This window comes from Tinamus guttatus, unplaced genomic scaffold, assembly GCF_059628265.1.
Source record: "Tinamus guttatus ecotype Peru unplaced genomic scaffold, ASM5962826v1 Tinamus_guttatus_pri_ptg000155l, whole genome shotgun sequence".
Taxonomy (NCBI): Eukaryota; Metazoa; Chordata; class Aves; order Tinamiformes; family Tinamidae; genus Tinamus; species Tinamus guttatus.
In genome coordinates this window covers 5,934,452-5,950,196 of record NW_028288689.1, presented here as the reverse complement: position 1 = coordinate 5,950,196, position 15,745 = coordinate 5,934,452, and the positions used below count along the sequence as shown (strand labels likewise).

At 47.9% G+C, this 15,745-nt stretch overlaps 1 protein-coding gene across 3 annotated transcripts in view; it reads right to left on the bottom strand.

Moving 5' to 3' along the window:
* The window catches only part of KCNIP1 (potassium voltage-gated channel interacting protein 1), a 216,325-nt gene that overhangs the window by 8,646 nt on the left and 191,934 nt on the right, over window positions 1–15,745 (bottom strand). For all 3 annotated transcript variants that reach the window (XM_088522633.1, XM_088522634.1, XM_088522632.1), the window contains exon 2: window positions 3,528–3,652. In XM_088522633.1, the coding sequence (XP_088378759.1) occupies window positions 3,528–3,652 (125 nt within the window). The remainder of the gene's footprint in view (window positions 1–3,527; window positions 3,653–15,745) is intronic.

Here is a 15,745-nt window from a genome sequence, read left to right as displayed (position 1 = left end):
TTTAACCCAGGATGTTGGTGGGTCCTTTCAAAATCCAAAAGCTCCTAACTGGGCTTCCCAGCATCACTCCACAGGCTGCCCAGGCCACGTGAAACTTTTTCTCACCTTAAATACAACCATTAACCTCAGTGAGAGCTTGAAGACCACTAATAAATGCAGGGGCTCATCGTTATTTGCTCCGTGCTTTCCTCAAACGTAGCATCCCCTCTAGTCCCTCAGTGCTCTCCTCATACCCCCTGGCTCTTGAGACCCCCAGGCCAGTGCGGGGACCTCCGCGATGATGCTGAGAGCCAAGGAAGGTGTGAGGAGGAGCAGTGATGGCTCCTCGCAGGGAAGTGAACGTGTTTTGGAGGAATTCGCCAGCACTCAAGGAACGCCCTGCCATCCAAAGCTGCCTCTCGAGCACTCCCGAGCTGCCTACACAAGCCAACCCTATCGGGCTTCCTTTCCAACACGGAGCCCCCAAGGAGCTGTGCCCACAGGGGAGGGTACGGGTTTGCCCAATCACTTGCATTAAAGCTGGGTCACACTTTTTGCCTTGTATTAGAGGAGCATCCGTTGCAGCCAACAGCTCTTTCCCCTAACAGTGCCCGTAAATGGGCCAAAAGACCTATAATAATCCCAATTCTTTCAAATCGCTCAAGGCACTCCACAGCAAACATGGCATTAGAAGCATGGCCTAAACCCATGTGTTGGATTACTGAGCTCAAACCTCTTTGTTCCTCATCCATTAGTCAACAATTTATCAACTTCCATGCTAAAAAGCCTAGTTCCTCGCTCTCCTCCCTGCTGTTCCAGAACTGTTCCCCAAACCTCACTCCACTGTGGGCAGAAACCTCTAATTCCAGCCTACGCTTCTGTCCATGGCCATCTTGCTCCTGTGCCAACGCTGCCTTCTATCCCAACCGGCTCCCGTCTGATGCGTTTATGGACAGTGAACATCCCATTTGTTTTGCCAAGCTAAACCAAGGCAAGATGTAGCAGAGGCTCTGCTGGTTTTGCAGCCGCCGTTATCTCCCTTTTCCAGATCCACAGCCAGTGTAACTGGGCCAAGAGCCCCGAGTTTAATCCGGCTGCGAGAGCCAGGGAGCTGCCGGGGCAGAACAGGCTCCTCCGCACAACGCGGCCGGCGCCTCGGGGCAGAGATAACAACAAACAGACGACGGCTCCTGTCCTGCACGGGCAGGAGATGCTGCAGGACAGCCCTGTTTCACAGCCAGGCCCCAGGCCGGGCGAGCGGGCTCCGCTTCTCCACAGGGCAACGCATCCAAACGGGGCGGCAACCTCCAGCGCTCCAGTGCAGAGACTCCTCTCCATGCCCATCCACACAGTCCTGCCACCTTCTCTCAGCATGGAGTCCCACCAGAAGCCACCAAAACGCCATGATTTAGCAAGAGAATCATTTTGCAAGGCACGATTTGGGCTCTCGGGGGCCACGTGAATGGTCACTACTTATTTTTACTAAAGGAAAAACTAGCAAACGGGGTTTCAACCTGGCAGCTCTTTGCCACAGCAGCTTTGCTGGCTACGGAAACCCAACAGAGAGCATCAAAACCCATCAGTCCCTTTGAACGAGGAGGATAACTTGATCAAAGCCTCTGAACGTCTCCAAAACTCCACAGCTATAAATAACTCTCCTGTCCTAGAAACAGATCTTTAGACCCTGCTTCTGCTCGAGCAACGGGGAGTTTCTGTTGGTCTAAAATTTTTGCTCCAGCCCATGCTCCCGCGTACGGCTCCCGGGACGCACCGGAGCTGCCTCCGGCTGCGGGCAGGCGGGCAGCCAGGATGGGCCAGCGAGAGGGACGAAGTCCCCTCTTCCCGCGGGGACTCCGGGTCTCCAGGTGGCACTGTGGCACTGTGCCCGAGAGCAGCCGGTTGCTACAACAGGCGGAGCGCTCACGATCACCCATCCCATCGAAACCGGCTAGCGCCGCCCCCTCATTGCAATTTAAACCTCAAATATTATATTCTTGTGCACACTGTGTGCATGGCAGCTGAGGAAAAACGTACTGCTTTGTTCTAACAGTCTGTCGTGAAACGAGACCTCGGCAGCACCGTAAATTAATCCCAAGACATTCAGTGAGGTCTTTAGAGAGGGGTTAGGCTGGGACTCGCCACCAAATGTAGCCGGTGACAGAACATTCCAGGGATCCCAGCAAAGCAGAGCTGCTAAAGCCACGGCAGCCTCCTGCTGCAGGCACTCAAAGCATCTAATACCTTGCGTTAACCTAGCCAGCTTGATCTTAAAAGCCATTCATTTTCTTGCTCGGGCTGCTCAAAGCCCAGACCTACTTCAGAAAATCAGGGTTTTGCAGCCAGAAAGCTTCACAGCTGAAGTGACCAACATGGGCTGCAGGAGCACAACACATGCACTGACCAGAAACAGCCCCAAAGCACACGCTGATCCATGATTCAATCAAATCCAAGACCCTGTCAAACAGAAAAGCCCTTCTCAACATCCAATAGGCTTCCCTCTACGCTCTCTCTGCTCTGTGCTCACAAAATATGGAGCTCAGCTGCCTTTCAGCAATGCTTTGCCCAAGGCACTTGGCTTGCTCTTTCGGAGAAATCTCAGCATTTCACTGTGGTGGCATCTGGAAGTGCTGCAATGTTGGGGCTGTCCTACAAGACAGCTTAAAAACCACATTGTGATCACTGGCCTAGCTCACTACTGATCTATTAATCATAACAAAAACATCGGCTGGCACAAACCAACCGGGTCACTAAATCCAGACCCTCAGGCAACTATGTAATGAGCATTCCTTCTTCTGTGCCCATAAAACATCTGCTCCGTGGAGTCTGAACATCCCCTGTTGGTTTCTGCTCGTTGTGGATGACTCCCCAGGAGGCAGCAGCAGCAGCTGACCCAGGAGCAGGGGCTCGGGGAGCTGCAGAGACGCTGCCAGGGACCCCTGACTGGGGCAGGGGCTCACGAGGACCAGTCCTCCCCCTTCGGATGTGCCAGCTGGTCATTCCCTGCTCTCACCTGCAGCTGGAGGCTCCCTCCTGCCTCCTCCCTCTTCATACCCCTTGACTTCCAACTTCTTTTTTGGCCTTTGCCACTCCAGCCTTACTCCCTATTTACGGTGGGCTTCAGGCTGCTAATGTGCTCCAACAAGGGCAAAACTCCTCCAGGTGCAGAAAAGAGGGAGAAAAAACATCCTGGACAGCTAATCACAAGCAAACAGCATGGTTTGGGTTTGAATACGATAAACTGAGAGTAAGTGTTAAAAGAAGATCAAACAAACAAATAAATAAATAAATAGGTTGTCTTGAACTACCGGTACAGTTGAGGAAATTGTAGGGTATTTGCTGACACTTAGGGAGCAAATTGATGGGCATACTAGGTGGTGAATATCCATCCAACCTCCGTTTTGGGCAGATTCTGGTGTCATAAGTATTAGATGGCGAGGGAGGCTGGAGCTTGTTTTGCTGTGCTAGGAGGAGAGCTGGCACAAATTCTCCTAACATTTAGCAGGGGAGCAGGACGAGCTGCAGCTGAGCGGCTCTCCCAGGGCTCTTACGTTTTTGAATCCTCTGTAAAGCACCTGCAGTTCTCTCTTAGTAAAATTGGTCTGTGCTTCGAGCTGCTCCAGGCCTTCGGGTCTATGGCACACTGTAGTCATTTCTAATTCATCTTCAATTTTATCTGAAAGAAAAGACATGAAAATATTTGTTTAGCTTGGCACCTTTGCTCTGGTAATAGGATGGATAGCACAGACTGGATTTCAAGAGGGATAGGAGGAAAAAAATAAAAACCATGGCAGAACTGATCATCGTTATGGCTTTAACTCCCCCAAAGCCAAGGAAAAGCCAGAGGAGCGGAGCAGCGTCTCCCTCTCGGTACCGGGCTGCACACGAGCACTCGCTCGGGGAGCAGAAGCTGTGGGACGAGCGGGCGGCACCGGGTCCTCCTCACCCAGCACCGAGCGGGCTGGAGGAGGCCGGCCAAGCAGGAGCTCAACCCAGCCCTGTATGTGGCACCTAAGGAAAAGGTCTTTGATGCACACCCTTCATTTACAGCATCATAAGATAGATTTCGTAGTCAGTTTGTTGCCTTTCACTGTTTTCCCTTAAACCACCTCCTTTAAACCTTTCCTTCCATTCCCTGACACACTCCAAATAACCGCAGCGGTCTCAAAGCCATAAGAGGAGGTTGCTGTCCCCTTGTCCCACGCTGACTTTGCTCCTGTCTCTTGTATTTCTTAGTTGCATCTTCATTTTACCCCTCTGGCTACGGCGCACTAGGACTCAGCTGTGGAGATGCCCAGCTCAGGGTCGGGCTGCTGCACGTCACCACTGCAAATATGTCCAGATTTATCATTCCAGACCTCAAAACAGGACTCTTGGATTAGCTGGCTCCATTTTTATAGCTGCTTTATCCACAGCATATTAACTCTGCTTCAGGGTAAGAGCAGCTCAGATGATCTTCTTCCAAAATCTGTCCAGGCTGTAAGAATTATTTATTCTTGTATTTCTGTGTAAAAGATCATCTGTGTTTGCTTAGCCCATAGGATATGCACATTTTGTGCATCAAACAAAATAAATAGTGGCTTCACTGTTCAAAGAGTAATCAGCCTAACCCGCTTGTCTGCACATGCATATTTTATGGATTGCTGCTAATGAAAGATATTGTATTTCATTTCTCTGCTGCTTGCTTGAGAGCAGAGAACGAGTTTTCATTGGAGCAGATCAATATTTTAACTGAAGGCACACTTTGGAAATCATTCGGCGAGGCTCAATTTATACATCCTCTCATATTTGCTCTATTTTTATCTTTTGTTATCTTTACAGCTTGAAGGTTTCCTTACTTAGACCACTTGCAACTGGTCTTCTCTCTCAGCACAGTAAAGAAGGCTGAAGAGAATTTACATTCCTCTCAGTGATAAAACAGAGTAATTTAATACTACTCCTATACAAATAGGCTGGTGTAGCTACATGCCTGCAGACAAAACTGCTTCAGTGAGGAGGAAAACAGCTTTTAGCCAGTGCTGAACACTGTCCAGAACGGAGCTGGGCAGCGGGACCTCCTCCTTCTCCTGCCCGCTGAAGTCCACAGTATGAGGCATGTTAGAGACTAATGACATTCCTAAGTTAGCAGAAGAAACCAGCTCCTGACAGTGCTGACACCCTATTTCCATACTGCAAAATACACGGTTAAAAAAAAAAATAAAGATGTAAAATACAGCTAAGGTATCCAGTGTTAACTGTAAAACTGAACTACTAGATGAAATGGGTAATTTTACAAGTCCAGCACAAGGGGATTAAGTTACGTAAAAGAATTACTAGGCTGGATCTTATTTTTATTAAAAACAAACACAAAGAGTTCATTTTAGGAGTAAGGACATGAAGAAAAAAAAATAAATTGTAACTTAAAGGTTATCCACAACATCATTGAAAGGAATTTCCAAGCAGGAATACTTGCTTGGCCAGATGTCACACAAAACAGACCCTGATGGCAGGAAACAAACTGTCAATTTTTAAAGGCTTCAAAAAGAGAAATATCTACAGGCCTGAGTCTGTAAATGGTCATCATGGCAGAAAGTTGTGGGAATGGGAACTGGAAAGAGTTGCATTTCCTGCTACCTTATGGATGCAAACCCCGGAAAGCGGCTTGAGCTTTTCCAGCATTGGCAGAACAACAACAACAAGATGCATTTTGGAAGAGCCCTTTGAGGTCTGCAGCTTGAGATCCCAGGGGAAGCACTGCTAGAAAGAAATCAGGAGCTTGTTGCCATCAATATTCCCAGAATGGGAGTCAAATAGAACTTAGGAACATATATTTGCACCTTTATGATGCCTAAAGAAGGGTTAAGCAAAATGCGCTCATGTCAAATGTTAATAAAAAAAAGGGGGGGGGGGGGAAGACACGACACTGAAATACCTACTGAAATATCAAATATTAAACACATTTAATCACACTTGTGCAGTCCTTTATTAATAAATTATTATTATTATTGTCAGCTGGTGAGATCAATCTCCACACCAAAGGGACTCTCCATCGGATAGAGAAACAAAACAGAATTGATGTGTCTGCACATCCATTCCCTTTGCTTGGAATTACCCTCTGATGCTTCCCGCTCCATTCTCCCTGCCAAATTAATTGCACCAACATCTGCATTTAGCCAGGGCGAGCCCAGAGCGGCCCCAGATGCCCAGAATGGCTGCATAAGAGCCCCCTATGGAACAAAAGTCTGAGATTAAAAGCAGATGAATTTTAAGATTTTCTTGGCTAACCCTTGCAATCATCTAGGCAAGAGTTATGTGCAAGCATTTCCTCTGGCCTCTACTCCTGGAAATCAGCTGGGCTGGAAATCAGGGAGCCGCTGGACCGCATCTCCTTTGGGAGGCTGCAGAAATGTCCTTTTGGGACAAACACTTGGCTCCAAGCAGCCGTTCACATGCAAAACCTCCACCTGCAAACAAAGCTCACTAAAAGTATTGGTTTTCACTGCCTTTTATTTTGCTTGCTGCCAGCATAAAAAGTGAGAATAAACTCAGCCCGGGGGACCCATTTCCCATCTCAAAAACAATTAAAAACCTTTTGCTACAGAAATTATATGTAGTTGAACTGCTTTAAATTTTATCTCTCTGATACATGTAAAACCATCAGGCAGGGTCGAGGAAAGAGCAAGAAAAACATTTAACCAAAACAGAATGACAGCCGTAGACAAGTGTCATTTTTTTCCCAATTTTCAGGTGACAGGGGTGTAAGTGCCATCGGGCACCCGCAGGATGGCTCCCAGCTGTATTTTATCCGTGTTTCTTTGCCGAGCTGCCTCCTGCCCTTATTCCAAACTGCAGGCCAGGAGGGCAGAGCCAAGGCCGCGGGGCAGCTCTGCCACGCGAGCAGCTCTTGGCATCAACTTGGCAGTCTCAACGGAGGCCTTCCTGTGCCAAGAGGTGCCCAGGAGCTTCTGCTGCCTCGCCAGGGCTTGGCCCGTGGGCACCTGGAGAAATTCAAACTGTTAGTACAGGGGGAGAAGTCTGCCAGGCCGTGCAACCGCCGCTCTTTGGGGCCACTTCACCCTATCCTCAAAGCCCTGGGAGAAAAGCTCATTAGCAAACTAGGCCCAAAATAACCGAGTTAGCCGTATTGCAAAGGTAGGCACCTGGGCTCTCTCAGCATTGTTTTTTAGGGGAGCATTCGGCGCATGGTTTGATCCGCATTTGTGAGAGGCATTAGAGCACTGCTCGGCCCAGGGCACCTTGACCCTGGGCAGCTCCTGCCTCCCAAGAGCCCAGCTCCAACCACCTCCTCACTCCCCACGCAGCCGGTGCCAGCAGGTGCCCCAGAGCTTCCTAACCCCTCTCCAAACCATTTCTCCTTCAACACCTCAGCCCTCCCTGCCGACAGCGGGGAAGCACCAGGACTCCCCTCGCTTCACTCCACGGCTGCATCAACCCAGCGGTCACTGCCCCTCTGGGCGCTACGACGACTCCAAGGCCCCCAAAACTGCAATCCTCAGTGTTGTGTTTCTCTCTGAAGCTTGAGGTTAAGGGAAAAGATGTATGCGAAAGGGAAGGAAAGGAAGGGAGAAGCATCTCCCATTCAGTGTCTAATAAGCGCTGCTCTAAATTTGCATTCTAACACTGCTGGTAAACTAATTTCCAAGCACGAGAACAAAGAGATGTAAATGCAACCATTCATTAGAGAAAGCAGGATAATAGTGTCCTCATTTAGTACGGGTGAAAGCAATGAATAAAAGAAGAGCTGGCACAGCACGGAAAGGTCCCACTGTAAATATTGGATTTGATAAGATGAATAATCATCAGAGATCACCAACAGATAGCAGGAATACAAAAGCTTTGCCATTAAAAAAAAAAGGGACAAATCTGCTTTTCTGTATTGTGAAACTTTGTGGATTACTGAAACTTTAGAATGAAGATAACATTTTGCATATAACAAATATTTTTGTTCTTTTCAGAGATTGGGAAAAAAGTCCTTAAGAGATTAAAACACTCTCATTTAACAATACATTTTCCTTCACCAGCTGAAAAAATTCACGGAAGTCAGCTTTCAATGACTGAATGGAAAATTAATTCCCTTCCTGAATATGAAAATCAGAATTAAAGAGTTTTAGGTTCAGAATCTATACTTTTTACCTAGTACCAATTTGCTCCTCTTTGAAAATCTGCACTTTTTAAGTAGGCACAACAGAAAACAGAATCAACCGAGTTCATGGGCTTATGTCTACTTATCAGATTAAACAGCATAAAGAAAAGAAACCAGCACGTTGCTATTGACACGTCCCAAAGCTTTTCTTAAAACAGGCCAAAGCAATTTGTGAGAACTTGAGCATTTTTTCTTGTTTTTTCCCCAAAGAGTCTAATACTACTTTCCTAACTTGACACCCATGATACAAATTCCAATCTGGACAACTGAAGCAAAGCAAAGGCATCTCTGAGCAAGTAGGGATCAATCAAAAGGAAAAAGAATTGACAAAAAAAAAATCAACTGACCATTTTGAAGATTATTTCTAATATGTTGGGACATTATTTACAAACAGCAGGTAATACCATGTTCTCAGGACCATAGAAAAGCTATTAGTGGAGTATAACTGCCCACCTGGAGACAACACAAGGCCATCACTGTCTGCGGGTGGGAAGAGAAAAAAAACACACAAAAAAAACAAAACCAAAACCAACCATTCCAAAAAGCTGCACTTCTTGGCACTTCACAACTACCTCAGTGTGCCTGGGGAACAGCTTTCCAGCACGATTCTCGGCTAATCGATGCTCCTCTTCTCTGTGCAGCCACACTTGGTGGGGTTTTCCTCTTTGAAACGCGGATCGAGCCAAGAATGGCTATCTTGGGCAAGACCCAAATTTCACCTAATGCAGGGAAGAGAGCAAGAAGACGAGCAGGGAGCTGCTCCAGGGAAGCCTGTCCTGGTGCCCAGCAGTTTCAGCTGGACTTCCCGCCCCACAGCTGAGGTCTTCAACACACAGCAGGGATATGTGAAGCCATCCACCTGTGATGCTGTTCAGAAGGAATATCAGAAACTCATCCCAGGGCACTGAAAAAATGAAATACTTACAGAAGAGCTCTGAATTATAAATAACTGAACTTAATTTCTTTTCTTTTCTGGAATGGGTTATTCATCAAAAGCCTCTGATGAGCCAAGGCAATGCAATACAAATGGACTTATTCTCCTCAAAAAGAATGATCGTTGCCAAAAGTTTTTCCTCATTGAAAAGCAAATCAGACCCTTCGAGTTCCTGATTTATTATTGCCCTGATTTCCATGAGCATCGGTCTGCTTTAGCTTGCAGCGACACAAAGGCTTTGGAAGAAAATAACCAGCGAACATGTGACGGGGGAGAAGCAACCAGAAACAACAATTAGGGCAGTGCCTACTCCAAGGACATGCTATCGGTGGGTAATTCTGCAAAGAAATCACTTTGCTTTTGGCCATTCAGATGGGACAGGGATCTGGGACCCAATCTGCACAGCCCACATGGAATCTGTCAGGTTTTCAGACTCTGTCACATCAGGAAACAGCAGAATTTAGGCACTAAACACTGCCATTAAACCAGCATGCTATAGATCCTATAGGTCACACCCAAAGCAGACATCATCACCCCAAAGATTCCTTTTTTCTACCTCACAGGATTCCTGTTAAGGTTAAGCAGATTGTTCCAAAATGTGAAGCATAATTAAGCAGAAGCATCGATTAAGTATCAATCTATCTGCACAGAAAAAACAGCTCAGAAAATATTGTTCCAACATGGATCCAGGTTCTTCAGAAAGTCAGCAGGATTTTCACCGCCATGTGTTTGCTCACGCAGAAGGGCTGCTTGCACAAACACACGGTGTTGAACACGGAGGAGCTGGCAGCACCAACCCGCCGTCCCGGTTCGCGGTACCGGGACCCGGCAGCGGGTTCGGGCTGCGCTGTCGTAGGAGAGCTCTGAGGGCAGGTCCTGCCATCACACCCTGGAGAGCTCTGACCCCAGGCAGCACATGGACACAACCAGCACTGCACAGGCCACTCGTTTGTGGAAAACGCGACTGGAGAATGACCAAAAAGAACATTAAACATCTGCCCTAAGATCAGCATGGAAGTTTTTCTACGAGTCGCTAAGAAGTGGTTGATTTTGACTAACAGGAGGCTACGTGGAAGGCTGAAGGAAGCAACCCACGTTTCCCATGTTTCAGCCAGGGTTTCCCCCCATTCCGGTTGTTCGGCCGTGCCGCGGCGGTCACTCAATCCCACAGTTACCCGCTGGGCTGCTCAGCGGCGTTTGGGGATCTCTCCTAGAAGTGCCCTTGGCCAGAACAGCATCTATCCCCCAGGAGAGCACGGAACTGCAGCACGGTGCCAAGAAGAAAGGCCCCAGCAAGCCGGGAACTCTCCCTGCACTAACTGACATAGGAGCCACCAGCTCCTGAAACGGCCACCTGCAGAGGGGCAGGGAAGAGTCTGCGGAGCAGCCGAGACAACGGCTGCCCGGGTTGGGGACCGCCTTTAGCCAAGACCCCTAAAACCACTGGCAGCACCAGAGCCCCGGGCTGTATTCGGAGCAGAGCCAATTCGAGGCGAAAACATCAAAGCTTCTCAACACCAGAGCTGTTCTAGTTGTCACCGTCTGAGGACTCGTGTAGGTGGAAAACAAATATGTAATTGAGGACATGAGCAGAACCACAACATCTTATTAAATTTTCATGCTGGCTCGGATTACTTTCATTTAGCAACGCAGATGTGGAATCAGGATTAGCAAAGATAGCGCCCACGAGTAGCGGCCAAGCTGCATGAGCACGAGCTGGAAACCGTTCAGAGCAAACACGGCTCTCGTTTGCACTTATCAGCTCTTACCAGTGGCTTGGCTTTAATGAATCTGTGAGAGTATTTCCTTTTATTAGACTCTGTGATTTTGTTTCTTCCATTCGGTTTTGAGGAAGTCACGTATCAGCCCACAAATGAGAAGTGAAATACACAGATAGGAAAGTAAAGCTAAGAACAAAACAGTTAAAAATAAAATGTTATACAAAAAGCCTAAGACCAATCCCACACATGAGCAATATTAAATTGGAATATTTTGTCTGAAATGTCAAGGAATTAAATAAAGCCCAGACTCAGAAGGGTTGAGGCTGGAAGGGACCTCTGGAGATCATCCGCTCCAAGCCCTGCAGCAGGTCACCCGGCATCTCCAGCCTATTCCCACAAGAGATTCCCACAATAGGAATCAGAGCCTGTCCAAACACACTCAGCCTTTGTGCGGAGACTCTTAAGGGAGGTTGTCACCATGCAATGGTGGTGGCCAAGGTGGCCGGCCAGGGCAGCCCTATGTGAGGACGGGCACCACCACAGCCCCTGCGCAGCCTGAGATCTCCTTGGGAAAAGGAAAGAATTAGCTGTTCCACCTGCTAAATTAATTAAGACTTAATTAAGACATGTTTGGACATGCATCCTCAAGTTAGGGCTCCCCTGTGCAGATTTAAGAACTGCAAGAGAGGGATGAAGGTAACGTTAATTATTTTCCATCTATACCGACTGTTCAAACAGCAATCCTCTCCCAATGACAACCTGCCCGTTCGCTCAAGGGAAGCAGCCTTGCCCGCAAACTCTCAAGGATGTTCTTTGGCCACAGGAAACGTCTCCCCCTGCCACTGTAAATTCATACACGTCAAGAAAAACGATTGTGGCTTTCTAAACCCCAGGATTTGGTACAGAGCAGGGAGCTCTCGTGCTTCTCGCAAGACCGAGGGGACACGGGGCCCACGGAGCGGGGCTGGAGCGATGCCCACGCCAGGAGCGGGACCCTGCGCAGGGAGCAGAGCTGATTGCGCTTCCCAGAGCCTACTAAAAGCTAGGCAAAACCCCTAAAAAAATCAAAAAATACCCTACAACGTTCAAAACAAGCAGGATTACATCAGTCTTTTGTGCAATGATGATCCAACTTGTTTTTAATTAAAAAAAAAAAAAAAAAGAAGTCAACCTATTTTTTTCTTCAACTTTTAAACCTGACCTACATCTATTTAAAACAAACACCATTTTATTGTATTTATTTATTTTTATCTCCATAGAGAGAAAAAAAAATTACAACAAAAAAAGCCTTGGGATTATTTTCCTTTCTGCTGCAATGAGACACCACATTTATTTCACAGAAAAACCTACTGCCGTTATTTATTAGCAGGCAGAAAGCTCCTGGGTATAATAAGAACTTGCTACACAAAGCTGAAGCTGCCGGAGGAAAGGGGGAATTAACTGTAATGAAACTGGTTTAAAGAGCCTCATAGTAACACTTCAGAAAGGGCAGCAGGACAAAGGAGTTTTTTTTTTTTTTTCCCCTGAAAAATCAGAAAATAGTTCCTGCTCTTTCTCCTTATGGCAACAAGGGCAAATTTTCCCCTTCTCCCCTTTACCTAATGGGGAGGGAAGCGGCGCAGGCACAGTGCAGCCCTGGCCACCTGGCTAATGCACAAAGTCCCATCGCCGCAGTCCTCTGCCTTTATAACAGCCCCAACAGACTTTTGATGCATCAGATGTGACTCCAGGACTCTGCAAACCACTACTTTCCACTTGGGCTGCTCCAGAGCGGCTGATCAGAGATTTGCTTTATTGAACTCATCCATAGGAGCGCCCTCTGAGAGGAGAAGGGAGATAAGCTGCCAAACTTCATACTGAACTAAATCCCTGCAGCTGAGTTATAAATTAATAACAAAGATTCACTCGATAAAATTACATTGGGAGCAAAAATGTAAAAAAACAAGGAGATTCTTTTTTCCCTTCACTCTTTCCCTGTGGAAAACTGCTCAGGTTCACAGGAGATAAATCAGAAATAAAGTACGGATCCTGCATATGAATTCCAACAAAACCTCCTTCCTGCAGAGCCAGTGCTGGTGGAACAGTGGTAGAAGCAGAGGGAGCTTGAAAAAGAAATATTCCTGCTTTGAGATGAAGCTTTGTGCACGATAGGACAGCACACAGGTATGCGCCAGCAGAACTGCATCCGGCTGATGTGCTGTGACACTCACCTGCCACCAACACCCGCCTGCATCCCAACGTTGTCCAAGATGGGCTGCACCTCCTTTCCAATTCTTCATCAGAATTAATACTCGATATTTCCATTTAATCCACCCTGCAGCTCAGATGTGAATATTGACGGGGACAGAAATGACCCAGACCTGTCACACAGTACCCACTGCATTTGCAGACCTCTCTACGTCCACACAGGCCTAACCTGGTTCTTGGGGTACGATCACCGTTCCCCAACCTGATCTGCTGGATCAGCAGGTTCCACACTAACCAATTTCAGTTAAACACCATCCAGTAAGACACAGTGATGCCCAAGTTGGCTACTTACACCTTCCTTCAGCTTTTGCGGGAGCAGCACCAGTAACACACGTGTCACTGGAGGCCACTTCAATCTGCCCCTTCCCAGCTGAGGCGAAGGAAGCTGAGCTCCACCAGCACCTGCACTGTTTGTGACACTGCTGATGGCCTCTGTGGCCGCTCTCCCTCAGGAGGCCGAGCTCCTCCCTCCTCCTTTCACGGCAGGGTGGCATCTCTCATGTCCATGTGTGGACACGTGTGGCCTACGTCAACATCATGACACTGACTAATGGCTATGGAAGTAACAGGTCCATTAACCTGCAGCTCAAACCCACTCTGTCTGCACTTGGTGCCTGCAGGGCGTTGACTCTGCAAACTCTGCTACGCTCGAGTGCCAGGAGGAAAGCCTGGATTTGGGTCTTGCCATTCGCTATTAATGTAGAGACACGCTTGAGACCAGCAGAATTTAAGAGCTTCTGTCTCCACAGGATTATATATTGCAGGCCGTGTGCAGATAAGACCTGTTTTATATTTGCTATCGCTTCCGTAAAGCTGTTGACATAAGGCAAAGAAACAGTACTCTGAATAGCATTTTGAGGAAAAGAAAAAGTATTAACCACTGTCAAACAAGATAATATCCATCAGAGTGATTATTTCAGCGTAGTATGCACAGAGTAGAATGAAAAAAGAACTAAGTTTCAATTGAGCTTTGGACAAATAACTCCATGAAGCTTTCGGCACATAAAAATGCTGCATCAGAAACGTATCTTCACATCTGGAATTAAAACCTCAAGCCTCACCCGGAGTCTCACTTATTGGACAACAGCTCCACAGTTACAGACCCCTATAGCAGGGAGGCAAACACCTTCAGTAGCTGCAGTGCATATACTGGGATAGTTTGTCCTGATTTCTGGATTTTATAAGGGAGATTTTATTATTCCCCCACCAACAGAGCTGTTGTGGTCCTGTAAGCCCTGCAACCACATTAGCTAGATTGCAACAGGCAGAACACAATATTGCAGCATTGGCACACGCGGAGAGCAGCCTCCAGAACGAGCCTTAATAAGATCAGGGTGTTGTTACAGGAACCTCTACAATTTGTAAGCGAGTGCCCAATATTAACAGGAAAGAAGAGGGAAGTGACTGCACTTTTGCATGTGCTGCAAAACCTGAGGGTATCCGAAGGAGCCGGGAGAACCAGAAGCACCAGAGGATCAGATCAGATCAGGAGGATTGGAGGGATCCAAATTCCTTCCAGCGGAACTGGCAGCCTCCGGAAAGTCTTGCCCCACACCAGTTCTCCCTAGATGAGTTTTGAGATGGCACATTTAGGCAGCTCAGTGCCACAAGACACTTCCTGGGAAGCTTCTCCTCACCCTGGTGCTCTCCCCTCTGCTCCAGCCACTCTCCATCGGCACAGCTGGATTCCGGAGCGGCTCAGGACTCCAGGGGCCATTCCTAGCTGCAACGGGCCAAGCTACCGTACGTCAAGGAAGCGAGACCTGACAGCATCCACTTGGACTCGCCTTTTGCTACAACATTTTCAACTCACGTCTCTAATTTGCCGAGTCCTTTTAATTAGATTTATCAGCAAAGACGTGCTTCGCAGGAGACGGTACCCGCACCTACGAGGAGCAGCGGATAAGCACAACTCGAGCTCAGACACAAGCGCACGCCCTCCTGTCTGTTGCCAACGTGCAACTGGGCCGCCTGGATAAACCGGAAAGCAGAGAATTCCTGAGAAAAGGAACCCCCTCGTGGCCACACTGGCCATGCCCGCGCCAGCCGTGGGAGGGCTGCGGCCGCTGCCACCGGGGCGGTTCGGCCACAGCACGGACACTGCGGAGCCCTCGCGGGAAGGGGAGGCGTTGCATCCATGTCACCAGCCCCTCCACAACAAGCTTGGCATAAGGACAAGCTCGTTGGAACGCTGCTGTGCTCTGTTCAGGGCTGAGCATCCTCCTTTTCTCATTAACTCACATAAGCTTCAATTCAAAACTCGCCCCTCCTCTGCCATCTCTGCACTCCAGCAACCTTATGATGCACTTCCATACTTTTCCTATCCCACCTGGAAGTTTAATGCTTGCAACAGAGCTTCCCTTGAGTGCCTGAGCACTAGGTAGGGTGCTGGGGGTATTCGTACCTATTGATCCTGACCCCCAACCGGGGAAGTAAACGCTTCCAAGCAACTGAATTAACCGCTATGTCCCACCCGAGGGATTTATTAGATAATGGCACTGTGAACTAGCCCTGAACAAAGCTGTTCTCACCGAATCGTTGCAGCACGTAGGGCTGTTACCTGCTTAGTGCTTCGCATACGTTTGTTTCACAGTAACATAAGCTGCAAGTCTCCAGCTCTGAACCACCACTGGGGCTTATACTTTTACCTCCTTCTACTCAGTAATCGCAGAGCTAGGATTTCACCTGTAGAAGTATTTTAATGTTTTTGGCAACAGCTTTGAG